The sequence below is a fragment of the Homarus americanus genome, unplaced genomic scaffold (genome assembly GCF_018991925.1).
Source record: "Homarus americanus isolate GMGI-L3 unplaced genomic scaffold, GMGI_Hamer_2.0 scaffold16430, whole genome shotgun sequence".
Lineage (NCBI taxonomy): Eukaryota > Metazoa > Arthropoda > Malacostraca > Decapoda > Nephropidae > Homarus > Homarus americanus.
In genome coordinates, this window is record NW_024729259.1 from 5,778,945 (window position 1) to 5,796,284 (window position 17,340).

At 41.2% G+C, this 17,340-nt stretch overlaps 1 protein-coding gene across 1 annotated transcript; it reads left to right on the top strand.

Moving 5' to 3' along the window:
- The first annotated feature begins 3,934 nt into the window (after window positions 1–3,934).
- Window positions 3,935–17,112, top strand: LOC121866588 (glutamate receptor ionotropic, kainate 3-like). The gene is made up of 11 exons (XM_042366358.1): window positions 3,935–4,058; window positions 4,337–4,437; window positions 4,762–4,852; window positions 9,277–9,432; window positions 10,201–10,295; window positions 12,115–12,233; window positions 12,501–12,715; window positions 14,026–14,181; window positions 14,514–14,620; window positions 15,055–15,215; window positions 16,351–17,112. Exons 1-11 carry the CDS (start codon window positions 4,014–4,016, stop codon window positions 16,503–16,505), a joined length of 1,401 nt encoding a protein of 466 aa, XP_042222292.1. The 5' UTR covers window positions 3,935–4,013; the 3' UTR covers window positions 16,506–17,112.
- The last annotated feature ends 228 nt before the right edge of the window (window positions 17,113–17,340 follow it).

Here is a 17,340-nt window from a genome sequence, read left to right on the forward strand (position 1 = left end):
CACCGGCATGCCGGCGCCTGGGGCCCATCCACTCCAGTTCTCCACATTAATTTTCCACCATGCGGACATGCTAGTGGACTACATATCTACAGTACGCCAAGAAGGACGTCCCCTACCAGCCTCTCGACGCCCCCCTTGAAGCCGACACTACCGACGTACACGCCATCACAATCACACTAAAAGGTATGTCCCTCAATATTGTCAATGCCTATGGCCTGGCACTTGACATTATTAGGGACCACACACTCATCATTCTGTCACTTTATATATATTGCTGACAAAACGCCATGACCCTTCAGGCTTTTACGCCCTTAATGCATGAGTCATAAAGGCAAGCATGAACTCCGCATGCTTCCCAGATGGGCGCTGTAAACGCTTCTGCGCTTCACCTTGCACAGAATGTAAGGGGGTGCCCAATAAACTAGCCCCCTCGGGGGCAATCTAAAAACAAATCTGTGAGGGCGAACTTTTTCGGAAAGAAATTTGTGAACTTTTGGAACAACCTGCCAGAGTGTGTGTCCCCTACCAAAGGTATGGGGAATACTGTGATTTGTTATTTATGTTAGAGTACAAGCCTTTATCAATAATGTTGTACTTAAGTTCGAGTATAAAAATTACTATTTTATTATGCACAGTACTTAATTTCTGAAAAGTAGCCTTTGAAATCTGGGTTCAACTCTCTCTTACTGTACATCCCCATCTTTGCCTCTTTGATACGGTTGGTTATCCAGCTCTTTGTACTGTACAGTATACACATTTATCAATCCATCACTTCTCTCTCGCAACTCTGTGAGTCAGTCCATCACTCATTCCATTTGCTGACATATCCATTCCTAGCTATCTGAAGCAATCCATCTCCTCTCTTCTATATTCATTCAAGCTAACATTAACTGATCAGTCTCCTTTCTCTACTTATTTTCATCACTTGCTTCTCTTTACATTCACTGTTACCGATTTCCTAGCAAACACTCTTCTCAACCCACTCACTAATATTTGTGACTGCTCCCGAGTCAGATTCAGATTCAGATTTGCCCCCGAGGGGGCTAGTTTATTGGGCACCCCCTTACATCCTGTGCAAGGTGAAACGCAGAAGCGTTTACAGCGCCCAACAGGGAAGTATGAAAAGTTCATACTTGCCTTTATGACTCGTACATTAAGGGCGTAAAAGCCTGAAGGGTCATAGGTTCTGTCAAGTTACATAAAGTGAGAGAATGATGAGTGTGTGGGGGGAAAGTTCCCGGTACATTTTATCTGTTTATGGCAAAGAGTGGCAGGTCCCTAATAATGTCAAATGCCAGGCCTGTGACTAGGAGGAGGGATATCTGGTCTGGGAGGGAAGAGGTGTTGGTAACGGCTGGGGACCTATAGGAGGAGGTCATAGGGCAAGTGAGGATGTAGTGAGAGAGGGTGTGAGAGTCGGGTTGGCCACAAAGTTTACAAACAGTGCGGTGAGGCTCAGGGTTGCCAATGTACTCCCATAGGTACCTGTACCCTAGGCGTAGTCTCATGTATATAAGCTGTTGAGATCGAGTCAGGGATTGATATTCTTTGTAGTGGTGGTTGTCGTCACCGGTTACAGCGTCATAGTGGCATAGTGTGACGCTACCCCGTTGTTTCAGGTGTGTCCAATTTTCGTTGAATGCCTCTCGTTGTGTGGCGTGTATGCGAGATTTGAGATGATTCAGGGAGAGGGCGAGAGTGGCTTCAGTATCTTCTTCTTGTGTAGCTTCTTTGGCAAGCCGATCAACAGTGTCACAGGCAGTTATTCCTATATGTGACGGGATCCAAAGAAACTTGACACGGATGTCATCAGTTTGTTCTAGCCCGGTAACGGAGGCTAGGGTGTGTTGGGCGGCAGGGGAGGATGGGGAGGGTAATTTGAGCCTCGCTAGCGCAGAAGTGCTGTCACTGATTGCTCCTGAGTCGTGACTGCTCCTGAGTCATTTACTATTGTGTCATCTGATAACACCACCTGACTCACCTGCCAGTTACATCCCATATTATTTCTCGGTATTTTATACTAACACTTTTTTCTACTTCTGTCGGTTAGTTTCACTTCTCTTACTACGTCATTAGTTAAAATACAAAACAGCCTTCATGACCACTAGTCAACTACCACCGATAACCAGTTTACCTTTTCTCATCACACTCCACAACACATGTTCCTTTCTCCTCATCAAAACTTTGGATACCATTCAAAAACTTTTAGCTTTATCCTTTAATTTTATCTTCTCGTCAGCACCGATCGGCCTGTTAGCCGCTTGGGCGGTACTGATATTACCTGCTCCAGTGTTGGTCAAGTCTGGTTTTGAAGAAGTATTCTAGTACAGTACCACAGTACAGCATTAGAAACCTTGTCTCGAATGAACTTACACCCGGTGCCGTCACAACACACTCTGACAGATAAAGTTTCTCATTTATTGTATCCTGCCAGTCTCCAATACTTCTTTCATTATGTTTCTATCTCCTCTATCACATGATTTTCCTAAAGTCATAAATGTATTTTTATGTAAACTCTTGATCTACACATTCTCTGTCCTTCGTGAACTCACAAACCCGCTCTTTCCCTAATACTGTACACACACACACACACACACACACACTCTTTTTGCTACAACGCTCAGTAACAACTTATATACCATACCATATACTCAATAGAAATAACCCCCTATAATATTGACATGTATTCGTATAGGAAAGCACTTCCTATTCTACAGATTTTGGTATTGTATTTAAGTTAAAGTATAGTACGATATATTTTTCATAAAATGTACTTAAGCTGGAGTAAGAGCACTTCAATATAAATGTACTTTAAGTCGGCCCTACATGACTGAATGAGCCAGGTGGAAAGTATAATTTTCTTTTCGAAAGACAAATTTTAGGTTAAAACATGGAATCATGGACTCTTAAGAATGAGAGCATATCATGCCATAGAAGAACCCACATTCCATTAATATCGAATTTTACTTAAATCGGCCGTCGGAGGGGAAGTTCTCATATTGTTTGGACGCAGGGGGAGGCTCAGGTCAGTGTCTGGGTTACTTCTGCAGGTGGTCAACACTCCCCGGTGCTCTTGTAAGTATCACCTGCCTTATATGACATAAAGAATCATGTGTAAAACTTGGTTAGAATGAATACCTTGTACCTTTTTATCAAGAGCCAAAATCCAAAATTTAGGTAAAACGATTTGTTGAATCATCCGTTGGGAAGGCAGTGGTACACACATACGGTATTACTTTGGCAGACGCCACCTGCAGGACATTATTCTCAGGAACACAATACACAACCAAAGTTTAATCAAGAACCTGTCAAACAAACTAAAGGTTGAGAGAAATGATATTAATCACACTGACATCGAACATAGGTACCGACTGGCTTCACCTGATTTCATCAACTAATTTGTTCTTGCAAAAGGTCAACACGTAAGCAATCAGCGTGAAAATGTGTAGTTATCTCATGAACTGACGTGATTCATGATTGGTTGACTAGCCTTTTGCTGCCACAGGCAACCAAAACCGGGTTCCTACAATAGGTGTGCTTCTACTTCGTCCACATTTTTATATGTATACATTGTGTGTTTGTGTGTTCAATAATAATAATAATAATAATAATAATAATAATAATAATTATAATAATAATAATAATTAACGATTTCTTGAAATAGCATGGCAGCCAAAAGGCTGCCATGTGTGTGTGTGTGTAGGCCTATGCACGAGTATTTCATCATCATCACACCGGGTATTAGTGTCTTAAAAAGTCATTGACTAGAAAGTCCGTCAATCACTGTCCAATAGCGATTTATTATTCCACGTATGATGTGACCGACATTTTTCTTATTGGTCACACAAGTGGTGACGTGACAAGCGTGCGCACATGGCCATGCTATCAGGCAATCAACCCCTGTTTCACAGGCAGTACACAACCAGAGCTTCGGAAGTGTTGTAACTAACACAGTCAGCCTTACATCAAGCACAGCCATAGCATCTCTGAGCAGATCACAAGTTCACAACACCATGGCGGAGACCAACGCGTCTTGTCTCAAAATTTCAGTAACTGACGTAAGTTTTTGTAGCCAGATGGCTTCAGAACCTCTGTCAGAGGGCTCCAGAACATGTCAGGGGTGTCAGAATCTCCGTCAAAAGGCTTCAGAACATGTCAAAATGTTTCAGAACCTCTGTCAGATTGCTTCCGAGCCTTTGTCAGAAAGTTTCAGTACCCTTGTCAGAACGCTTCTATAATACTGTAGATGTGTTTGAAATAAAGGGGAGATGGTGGAAAATTAAGTGGAAGGAATTCACACTCACACTCTTCACTCTCTCAATAAAGTACATTTCAGTTCCCAGACTTCATCACCATAAGGGGTAGCCCGCCACACATCTCGGTGACAGGAATGATGGTGACAGTTTTCGACATACTGGCTCAACACTTCAGCTTCTGGTAAGAATCTTCCTTTGTCATAAAAATGAGTTGTGGCTGCTATTGTTGTGTTGCAACTGCCACTTTAATGTGTGTTGCAGGCACCGGTACTGTTGAAGCTACTGGTATTTTGTTGCCGCTATCATTACTGTTGCTAGTACTGTTGTAGCTACAAATATTAATGTAGATTAGCATTTGTTGCACCTTCCAGTCTTGTGTTGCAACTACCAGTTTCAGCTGCCGGTATTATATTGCTGCTACCATTATAAACATGTTCTATATACCAATATTGTGTTGCAGCTGATAATATCGAAGTTTGTTGTAGCTACCAATATTGTGTTGCAGCTACCAGTATGTTGTGCCGGCAGACAAGCTCTACGGTGATGTGTTTGACAATGGGACAGCTACTGGGATTATTGGTCAAGTAAACAGAACTGTAAGTTTCTCATCTTCTTCACTGGCAATCAAGGAGGTTTACTATAAGTGGAGACGGCAATGAGGACGCCGAGTGAAGCCCGCGCGAGTGAGTGGCTGCCATATTAGTAGGGGATAGAAAGGTCCCGTCACAGTCAGGTGGATGCAGCAATAATCCCACTGCTCTGCAATTTTCAGCTGCCGAAAAGAAATTGCTATTGCACAATGAAATAAAAGAAATTTGGCAAGGTAACTGTATTCCTCTTGAATCTATTCCCATCTTGACAGCTTCTGGTAACCTTGAACAAAACGGCAAGATTTGGAGTATCAGCTATTGATGCAATTAATAATAGCTCACCTAAGTCGAGCTCTTGACGACCTTGAGCTAAATCATCATATGGGAGAAAAATATCCTGATATTCAGGTCCGTGTCTATCGGAATACTCTGAGAAGGTTGTAGCATACATTGTTGGCTTTGTTGTATCCAAACCAAATAAGAAGCCTAACTGTGAAACCCGTATCTCTGCTCTTACAGCACCAAAACCTCTTTCAATTCATGCACTTGTGCTGAAGAACAGAGGGGGACTTGAGATTTTCTTCACTAGATGTTAAGATTTGTCAAAGTTGTGGAAAAAATTTCAGGAACAATGTCACTTCTCTGACTTCTAACCCATACAATAGGCAGAAAATCGTTGTCTGTTAATTAATCATTCAAATATTTTTTTTTCAGAGCTTCTTCCTCACATGGCTGACAGAGCCATTAAGCAATCATCTTTTTTTTTATTGATCAATGCAGTTTGTGAAATCTACCTTGAAGTAAGGCATTCCTATGCAGGAAAACAATACACGTTTAATCTACACAAACAGAAAAAAAATGAAAAAGTCGCCAAAATCATAATAAGTTGGCTTTGTAATGGATTGTAGGTAATATATGCCGAGTGCTTACGTATGTCATGAAAAGCAGTATATGATCATATTATTTCATAAATTGTGTATAATTTAGTCTTTAATGTGAGGTGTCTTATTAAAAATATAATTATATTACAATACTGACTCCTATTTTATTTGCCAGTAATGAAAGGGGAAGAATTAAAAGATAAGTTGCTTGTACTGGCGCTCGCACCCTACCCCCTACCAGTATGGCGGCCACCAGGTCAGCTGGTGCTGGCTTCCACTCCCCACTGGGCCGCGCGGGGTGACTGTCGCCTCCACCTATATTAAACCTCTTTGATGGCAATGTCGTGTTTGGCAGTACAGTAGTTGGCAGACTCCGTAATGCGACCACTATCACTTATCACAACTAACCACTACCACTATTGTCACCAACACTGCCACCATCACTCACTGACACCATTGCCACTGTAGGTGTCGCATTTTTTATATATTTATACTGCTCGACTCAATTTAATATAGGGGGAGTTAGTTTATTTTTATCGATTTATCCCACTGCTCTTAACCATTTTATATAGGCTGAATTTACTTCTCTCGTTTTTCTTTAACTTCTCAAAATATTTATCTTTCTTTATATTTGTTTCTCTATTTTCTGTTCTATTTTACATATCTAGTTATATTCTGACCTAGGGCTCGTAGTGGATTTCTCCCCTACAAACGCTATTTGTCGCTGAGTAGCCGACCCCACCAATTCCCCAGTGTATGCCTCGTGGTCTAGGTCAACCAGCGCCGCCATACATCACGGAGCGGGGGTCAACTACTAAGCCACGCCTACCCCCCGCTATTTAAGACCTGACCTCGTGGTGACCTGTCCCTTTCTACCCACATCAACCAGCCAGCAACACCTCCTCCTCCTCCGCCTGCCTGGCGGTCCTCGCTCCCGCCGGAGAGCATGGCGACCCACAAGCTGGTCCTCCTCTGAGCACTCTCACCAACCAGCTCTCTCTACATCACATAAGAACATAAGAACATAAGAAAGTGGGATACTGCAGGAGGCCGACTGGCCCATACAGGGCAGATCCCTTTCACACCCATCCCAGCACTTCCATGTGCCTATCCAACTTCGTCTTGAAGCTCCCTAGCGTCCCCGATCCTACTATAGCAATCGGTAGCCTATTCCACATATCCACAACTCTATTACCAAACCAGTGCTTGCCTATATCCTTTCTGAATCGGAATTTATCTAATTTAAAGCCATTTGTTCTAGTTATTTCGTTATTACTGAGCTTCAGAACATCTTCCATTTTACCCTTGTTAATCCCACTTACCCACTTGTACACCTCTATCATATCTCCCCTAACTCTACGCCTCTCTAATGAATGTAAGCCTAAGCTTTTCAGTCTTTCTTCATATGGATCACGCTTGTAACCATGCTGCCTTCCCAGCACCAAGCTGCATTGTACATCCAATACAACATGTATATAGAGAGCACATTGTAAGTTTCCTTTCTCCACCCCATCCTGAGTGTGAACCAAACATCCCAAAAACCCCACAAATGGTGAGCCACCAAACATCTTATACCCCCACAAATGGTGACCCCCGGAGATTCGCACTAATACAGGATGGAGGAGAAACAGATCACGCTGCCAGTCTTCAAGCAACATGGAAGACTGGCTTATCCACCCAGAAGCAGCTCTCATCGGCTCTACAACTACTGTCTCTACACCGCAGGTTAGACACCCTAGAGCTGCTCTGCTACTCTAAGCAGACAGTCGCTCCTCTTCCGACCCCAGCACACCTGTCCTGCCTCAGACGCCGACCCCGGCCCAGCAGTAACCCCTGCCGCCCCTGATGCGGCCCCTGCTCCTGACGCGGACCTACACACCCGTCCTGCCTCAGACGTCGACCCCGGCCCAGCAGTACCCCCTGCCGCTTCTCCTGATGCGGCCCCTGTTCCTGAGTGCGGACCCACACACCCCTCTTTTCTCCCTCAGGTGCTCCCTGCTAATGTCCTGCACCCTGCTGCTGTCGTGGACCCAGCTGCTGTCACGAGCCCTCTTCTGCTGACGCAGCCCCTGCTCCTGACCCAGGCCCACACACCCCAGCAGGTGCACCTGACGACTCTGTACCTGCCGTGAGGGAAGCACAAAATTCATCGCCTCCACACACCATTTTTCTCCCTCTTTACTCCCACAGATATTGTGTATCTAGACAGTTGTGTCCAGCGACCGGCTCATCCACGCCATCGCCGTTGTCTCACATGAGGCATGCACCGCCCGTTCTGCCTCACATGTGCTATGCAACCCTGCAGACAACAACTCTCCTACACCGCCTGGAGGGAAGGGGGAGTATTGTAGTGGATTTCTCCCCTACAAACGCTGTTTGTCGCTGAGTAGCCGACCCCACCAATTCCCCAGTGTATGCCTCGTGGTCTAGGTCAACCAGCGCCGCCATACATCACGGAGCGGGGGTCAACTACTAAGTCACGTCTACCCCCCACTATTTAAGACATGACCTCGTGGTGACCTGTCCCTTTCTACCCACAGCAACCACCCAGCAACACCTCCTCCTCCTCCGCCTGCCTGGCGGTCCTCGTTCCCGCCGGAGAGCATGGCGACCCACAAGCTGGTCCTCCTCTGAGCACCCTCACCAACCAGCTCTCTCTACATCACGCTTGTAACCACGCTGCCTTCCCAGCACCAAGCTGCATTGTACATCCAATACAGGCTTACCTGGGAAACCCCTTGATATGTTACAATCTTCAATACTCACAGTAGCTGCCACCACCCAGGTTTTTCTATCAGAACATAATCTATAATATAACAATCATTTAACCAAGGTGGTACTAACAGGACATCTTAAATGCTTTAGCTCACTGTAGGTATATCTGACTTATGGCTACTCATACACTTTATCTCTTAAATTTAACTTTACATTGTAACAAGTCTCTTCCTAGGGCTAACTCATCAGTTTCACACGTTTTTTGGATGGTGGATCAAAATATGAATACAGTAAATAAGTGTTGAAATTACTAGCCGTGCTATTGTGACCATAACACCACCACTGTCATCAACACCGCTATCACCAACTCTATTGTCACCAACACTTGCCCACTACAGCTGTCAACACTATCATTATTACTGTAATGTCCTTTACTACCATCATAATTACCAGATCACCATCTGTATTACTACCACTATTATCAGCACTACCATACTACCATCACTACTGCCACCACCAGAGCCATCAACATCACCGTCAATTATACTAGACCCATCGCATACAAAACAAGCAAACAGTTTGGTCGGTATTTTGAAGAATATTCCATTTTGTGTGCATCCAATTTACTTTTCTGAAACCATTTCTAGTTATAATCAGCTGGAAGAACTCAAACATATCCCATCTCCATTTAGATTCTAGAGGCTCAATCGCCTCCTCCTGTTGCCTGTGAAAATCAAAACTTTACTGGTTCCTTTATAAGGGATCTTATTTTTAATCAGTCACTTCCTTTATACTCGTAGGTAACAATTTAACTTCCTCTCCCCTACTACTCAGGAGGCGGACTTCACAGGAATATTAGGCAGCACGCTGAAACGCCATCTCGCTGTAGACTTCAGTGAGCCATTATTTATGGACGAGTTTGTGGTGTCTTACAAGCGACCAGTGCTGGGTTCTGACATAGCTGGCTTTCTCAAGCCCTACACCCCCCTGGTGAGTCTAAGCTACTAAGTGACTTACATATTTGTAGTACCAATTGGCCTGCATCTGTGAATGGCTTGCACCTGTATTTTGTGGCACAGCAATAAGTGATAAAAGACATAGCATTCAATTTGTTTCCAGGACCCAAAAGAGAAAGCATGAGCTTTCTCATCCAGTTTGTCAGCAGACGTGGATCTGTTTGTTTGGTAAATAACTTCCCCTCACAAAACAAAATCTATCTTCGTTGTCTGGGCTTTGTCCTGTTAAGTTAAAGATATTCAATCATATACCAAACTCAGATGTGAGTAATTTATTCAGAGATAGTCAATAAAAGTACAGATATAGAAATACAAATTAGGAAAATAGCGACTACTATATCCTGGTTGAGCGTGTTACAGCACCTAAGGAGGTCCTGTAAGTTATGGCCTCGATTACGGGCTCACTTAAGGAGTCCACTGCCAAATATGTTTTGAGTATACCGATCGGAGACTAAGTTCAGTTACGGGGTAAACAAAGAGATACAGTCCCATAAATGCTTTTGAGTACGCGGCTCTAGTTATGTATTTTTCTGTCTGTATCCATCAATACTAAATCGCCCAACAAGTTTAATTATTTTTAATTTTGTTTTCTCAAAAAAAATTTTGTAGGTACTGTATCATCCGAAAATTTATGTTGTGGCTGTACATATTCAGGAACACTGCATATCTTTGGTTGTTGTAAACATGACTGTACACGGACATCTGTTTATGCCAGACGTGACTGTGGTAATTTCCACTGCAGGTGTGGCTCCTCATCTTCCTGACTACAGTGCTCATCTTTGCTGCCACCTGGCTCACCCTCCTAGGACGGGCGGTTCTTTCAGCTTTCTTTCCTTCGTGAGTCTCCTTAACTTACCAGTCAGTCACCGAGATGAAAATCAGGATCACTTTCTGAGAAAATATTTATGGTACTCGGAAAATTTCCCTGGATGGGGAATATTTTTCCGGATTCGAGAGATGATATACTGTAATGCATCATTCTGGAACTTCCGAGAACATTTTTCCATAACCTCGATTAACCGACCACATATGGGGGGGAAGGGGCCGACGGATAATCGAAAAGGTCGGTTAATAGTACATGCAGTCTACGGAAATAACACATACATTTTCAATGTACCTTTCCCTAACCGACCTCATTTAAGTCCCTCTATTCATTTTTGTTCATTTGCCATTCATATTTCAATAGAATTTGCTTTAAAACATTAACCACTTTAGTAAATAAATATGAACCAGCACAGAAACCATGAATAAAAAATGGAAAAGTCAAAGAACATGTCATCACAAAAATTGTGACCAAGTCCCAGGTTGCTGATCTGACTTTCTGCCTCATTTACACACAATTGCAGGGTCTCTATTGTTTCTCTTACTATTGGCAACACAACAAACATACAGGTACAGTGTTTCTCACTCTTGATTTTTTTTTCATTTTTCCATTTCTTTATGGCTCTTTATTACTATTATTATTATTATTATTAGCATTAGCATTATTAATATTATTACATTATCGCCCCCCAGGCCCCGATGTGGGTCAGTGACCTGTGCCCGGGTGGGCTAATCCCCGTAAAAAAAAAGGGGGGGTTCAGGATTGACAGTTAATCCGAAAGTCGGTTAATCGAGGTTTTACTGGTATATATATATATATATCTTGATACAACTTCGGCGGTCGTATCGGTTAACAACTTTTCGGTTAACGAATGACCTTCTGGAACGGATTGAATTCGTTGACGGAGATTCATATATATATATATATATATATATATATATATATATATATATATATATATATATATATATATATATATATATATATATATATATATATATATATACACCTAGACTCCGACTTCCGACGGGGTTAGGGAATAAAAAATCTACAATGAAATACAGTACAGTAAAAGTAATGAATAATGATGAATGGATACAGTACAGTGAAAGTAATAAATAATAAGGAATGGATACAGTGTGACTGAGCACTTAACCTTTAATGTAGTCAGCTGAATGCACATGGGGCCCCCATAATTTTCTAATTATACATGGAGACTACATTAACTGGAAACGTTTCGGTATAGAAAATGCGTGTGTTTTTAAAAATTTTTGCGGCGGATCGTAAGTCCCGTACGGTCGTCGGTCGGGAGTCTATATATATATATGTATATATATATATATATATATATATATATATATAATTCAACCAGCCCCACCTATATATGACTGCATCCCCGCTATATCTCCAGTTTCAGCAATCACTCTGATCATGGAGGGTGGATTATATATATATGTATATATATATATATATATATTATATATATATATATATATATATATATATATATATATATATATATATATATATATATATATATATATATATATATATATATATATATATATATACAGTACTGTATAACATTCAGCTAGGATATGCATAAAAGGATTTGAGATCTTTGTTAATATATTGGGTTAATTTCATCTCGAAGTGATATTATCCAAGATAGTGAAAGAGAGAGAAAGAAGTTTGGACACCTGTTGGTAACCTGTTGAAAATTGCATGACAGGAAAAAATAGGTATAGCTGGAGTGGATAGAGTTAAGACTGCCTGTGTTATTATTAGTTATTATCGTTGGATGGCACTGGTAACATCTACCACTTAACACAGAGACACTGTGGAGGCTGGAGAATGTCATCCAGCAGGAGGAAGGTTGGACTACCTGGCTGCCACCCGTCACACAGCAGACCTCTCTGCTATGTGGACTGTCTCTATACTGTTCTGTCAGGGTCAGTGAAGGAAATGTCTGTCTGCCACTCTTGTCTATTTGTCTGACTCCTAAACAGCCCATCCTAGTACAAGTAACATCCTGTTTCTAATTGTTTTTCTGTTGGCCCTTAAATCTCACATGAATATACAGGTATTAGGTTAATACTCACCTATTTGATTGTTGTGTGTCACTGTCGTTGTGTCTGTCTGTCTTTCTATCCATGTGTTTGTCTGTTTTGCTGTCTATGTATCTTTCTGTCCTTGTGTCTATACTTTGACCCGGACAGACTGCCCGTGGGCGCCTGTGATGTGGTCAGTGCGAGTGATGACAGGGTTGTGGATGGTAACCGCCTTCATCCTCAGCACTGTGTATCGCTCAAACCTCAAGGCCAAGTTAATCACCCCCAGGATCAGCCTCCCCTTCAACAACATCCATGAACTAGTAGAGTCTAAGATACCAGTTTTTGTCAGCGAGTCTAACTACGTGCACCAGACAATTATGGTAATTGACACCCACCCAATTTATGATACATATACTGTATATATATTATCTTCATTATCATCATCTTCAGTGAGTACAGTACCTTCATCCGTAGTTTGTCTCTTTACCTAACTCTTATTATCACATTAAGGATCTCATCACTCCATGTTGTTCTACCAGAACCCCTTTCAGTATTTCTTCCTCTTTGCTATACAGTATATTTATGGGTCGCTCCTTTATACAGGATGTCTCAGGCCGTGCAGCATGATAAAATTAATATTCTAATCCTTTTTTTTTTCAGATGAGGGAATCATAATGAGTCAACAAAAAATGGCAGGGAAATTAACACTCGAGGAAAGAGTCAGTTTATTATTCATTTATGGAGAACCAGATACTACACTCCAATCAATTGCAAAAGAATCTAATCAACAGCCTCTACTGTATGCACCTGGTTCTCCTTAAAGGAATATTAAACTGACTTTCCTTGAGTATTAATTTCTCTACCATCTTTGTTGACTCATTATGATTCCCTCATTTGAAAAAGAAAAGAGAACATTTTCCTAATGTGTACGACCTATGAAACAGTAGGTGAAGGAGGAGGTAATCATCACTCGCTCATTCTCTCTGATAACTTTGAATGTCCTGAATGTACGGTATTCCTCAGTGAACAGCTTGCCATTGTTATGGTTATGTAGTATCAATATTCAATGTAATTACAGTATTAATTTTTAATACTTATGATTATGAACTTATAATTTATTAGTATACTGTACTGTACATTTTATTATTATTATCGGTTAATTAATCAATCAATCAATCTGAACACTGTACTGTACCGTACCATCCTCATCTCTAAGGTCTGGTGACCACAGTCCTCCACTCTAAACATTCTCGGGTTGTTTTTAATAATCCTCCAAGGTTTTCTATCTCTCTGGTACCTAATTTTTAAGCTATTCAGTTACTACTTGATCTTTCTTATTATTACTTTATTATTAAAAGTGTTTTATTCATTATTAATGTTTGTTGTAATTATTATTGATTGTCATTCTCAATGTTAATTGTTATCAAATTTTATATTTTTTCCATGACTTGAGAATTGTAATTTGAATATGAATTATCTTGAGCATATCGGTTTTGAACCCTTTGGGTATAATTACTTTACCCCTTGAGTAAGAAGTTGTAACCCACTGAGTACGATGAACACCTTGAATATAATGGCTTAACCCCTTGAATACAATAAATTATTCCTTGAATATAATAGCTCATACAATATCCCTTTCAGCATTTTGCCTTAACCCCTTCAAAACAATTACATTGTACCTTTTTTCTAGGCGGCGTCTGAGGATTCCCCATTTGGTCAACTGCGTGGCCAGATATTTTGGAACATGGAAGTGCCGAAGGTCATCAGGAACACCTATGCTGGGGTCCATGCCACCGTGTCAACACTCAGCTCCTTTATGTTCATCGAGCACAAAGTTTTTAGCAAGGTACTGAGGGAAGGAAGGAAAGGATGTGGATTGGAAGATGGATGAGGATGGGGAGGAAGAGATGGGAGAGGGTGGGTGAGGGAAAGAGTAAAAGAGAGAAAGGAAAAGGAGAAAAAAGGAGAGAGACAGATAGATGTTCAAATAGAGGAGAGACATAACCAAAGACAGAAAACAGAAAGACGAAGAAAAGATTGAATGACTGAAAGACAGATAACAATATTCTTCCCACAAACAGTGAGACATATTCTCTCACAGACACAGATAAACAATATGAGAAAGATAGGGACTGAAACAGACATAGACTGGCAGGTAACAGCATTTTCCTCTTATAGACAGGCAAGTGTGGGCTGTTTGTGATGCCTGGACGGATCTTGCAGAGTCCTCCAATGAGTATGGCTTTCCAGCGAGGATCTCCGCTTAAGGCGAAGTTTGACGTAGTGTAAGTATGTCTGTTCCACTGCAGTGTGTGGTGTCATGTGTCTGTTCTACTGTTAACTTCACCTACATTACCCTAACTTAATCTAACTTAACTAAACCCAACCAAGCCTAACTCACTCTAACCTAAGTTATCCTTTACAAACTTACCCTAACCTAAGCTAACTTAACCTAAATTAATCAACCATAATCTAACCTAACCTAACCTAACCCTCCAGGTAGTGTTTGGATGGTTAATCTTCAAGTGAAGAAAGCTGGGGTGTGTAATCTTCGGTTAATCCAAAATACTTGTACAGTACCTAATAAAACTCTACACACATAAAACACACATTTCAAAAACAGCGTAAAATATTTAACATTAAACTGCAGTGAATGTTTATCATCACATTCTCCTCTTCCACCCTCTCTTCCTCCTCCCTCTCCTCCTACTCTTAACAGGATCCGGGGACTGAAGGAGTTTGGCATCTTGGACCACCTCCTGCAGCAATGGGTCTCTAACTTCACTGAATGTCTTTGGCGTGGCACAACCCAGACACCCACCGCCCTCCGTGCCCTTGAGCTGGGAGACTTCTACGGCCTCCTGTCCATCTACGCTTCAGGTGAGAAGACCCTCTTGTCTAACTATGTGAACAGGAGTACTGTCCATCTGTATACGAACAGTTTCATGTACCATCTACAAGGATGTGTGTGTGTGTGTATACACCATATTAGGTTTGTAGATTACAAGTGTCACTGGTGTAAGCATTTAGTAGATGAGTAACCATATAACAATATGGTGTGGGGTGTGTGATCCCAGTTCGCTTACACCACTGTAATCATTTTAAGTCTCTGCTCTGTGTACTAGAACAGATGTAAGGTAGAGTGTGTTGTAATGAGGTGTAGAGATACAGGTGCTGTAGAGAAGATGAGGAGGAAAGACAATTCAACCAGTAAAACTCCACTTGTATTGTAATCTAGACTAGAGGCATCCCAGCACTTGACACCAGTCACACTGCACAATAGAGTGGAAATGTTAGTAATGTCATTGTGGTACCTGTGAGACAATAACTGCAAGGAACTGGTGAGGGATTAGGTAAACACATAGTTATAAGATTAATAATAGACTATGTATTCAAATTAGCAATCACTGTAACACATACACAAAGGAACATGGTCCTGAGAGAAGTAATAACCACCAACTAGTCACACCACAGCCCAGCAATCAACTGACACAGATTAAGAGAAGGTTCTGGAACATGACTCTGGCAACAGTACAGAACACACTAATAAAATTAAATCTTGATAAAATCACACAGTAAAATTAAAGTACAATCAGTAAGCTTGATAAAAATTTGAATGTAAGTAAATACCTGACCTTACCTTACGTAAGTTTCCTAACCTAATCTAACCTCTCTTAACTTAATCTTCCTAACCTAAACCTTTCTGTTATGTCTGCCATTTCAGTATCTAAATGGAATAATGCAACTAATTTTTGCCACAGACTTTTAAAAACTCAAACAATTTACCTTGGTAGAATGTGTCATGTGTCAAGCTTATGGGGTCCTGTCAGAGGTTCAAGGATGACTGACACACACACACAAACATGCATGCATGCACATACACACACACACACACACAAAGAGGCCCCAACATCAGTTATCATCACATTGCCACCTTTGAACCCATGACATGACTCCTTAACACTACTTATGCATCTCACCTGATGACCTGCACCCCCCACCCTTACATTGTCAGGGTTGGTGATGGGTCTCCTCATCTTTTTGGTGGAGGTGATCACGAAGCCCAAAACTTGGCAGGTGGAGGTGGATCCATTTTCTACAGGGCCAGGTGAGGGACAGTGCAGTGGCCTGGTGACAGCTGGACCAATGGAGATTCCTCATTCATCATGAAGAAAGGACCACAACCTGTATTAAAACTGGACTGACACTCGTAATGAGGACTACTGATATCTGAAACCTGCATGACATTATATACACTGTATGTATAGTGCGCATGATGTAACATTACACAATAAATGTATAATATGGACACGAAGTAGTACTTTAAGCTGTGTATTCTTATATTACATAGGATTAATACATGTTCTGTAATACTTTACTATACATAATTAATAGAGTAATATAAGAATACACAGCTTAAGGTACTACTTCGTGTCCATATTATACAATAAACAGACATAAACTGGTCATTCTTCTCACACAAGTTGAGCAGTTGAACATTTTGCATTTGGACTTCAAAACATATCTTACTTGTGATATAAATTTTGTTGGGGAATATGTTTATCAGATCAGGTGCATCATACTGATCACCTACGACATATTGATTGCCTGTCACATTTTGATCACTTGTAATATGCTACCGTTAATCACCTTTTACATGTTCATCTCCTGCAACAAGATGATTATAGTATTTCCATGCAAAGCTGGCCCAAATGCCCCACCCCTCGTCTATAGCTACAAATAGGTGATTGGTTCCCCTGAGCATTTTGACCCCCCCTCCCCCCCGGACTGTGTGTATATAAGCGCGTATTTATATCGACCTTTTAAATAAATATTAAAAATTTTCTAACTTCCTCTCAGAAGTGCTAATGCCTTGAAATGATTTGCATTTTGATAATCCATATATCTAACATTATTTTAGATAATAACAGGTCTGCTTACCAATTGTGAACACATTTAGTTTGAATTTTCTATGAACCAATCAGCTATTAATACAGAAGAGGGG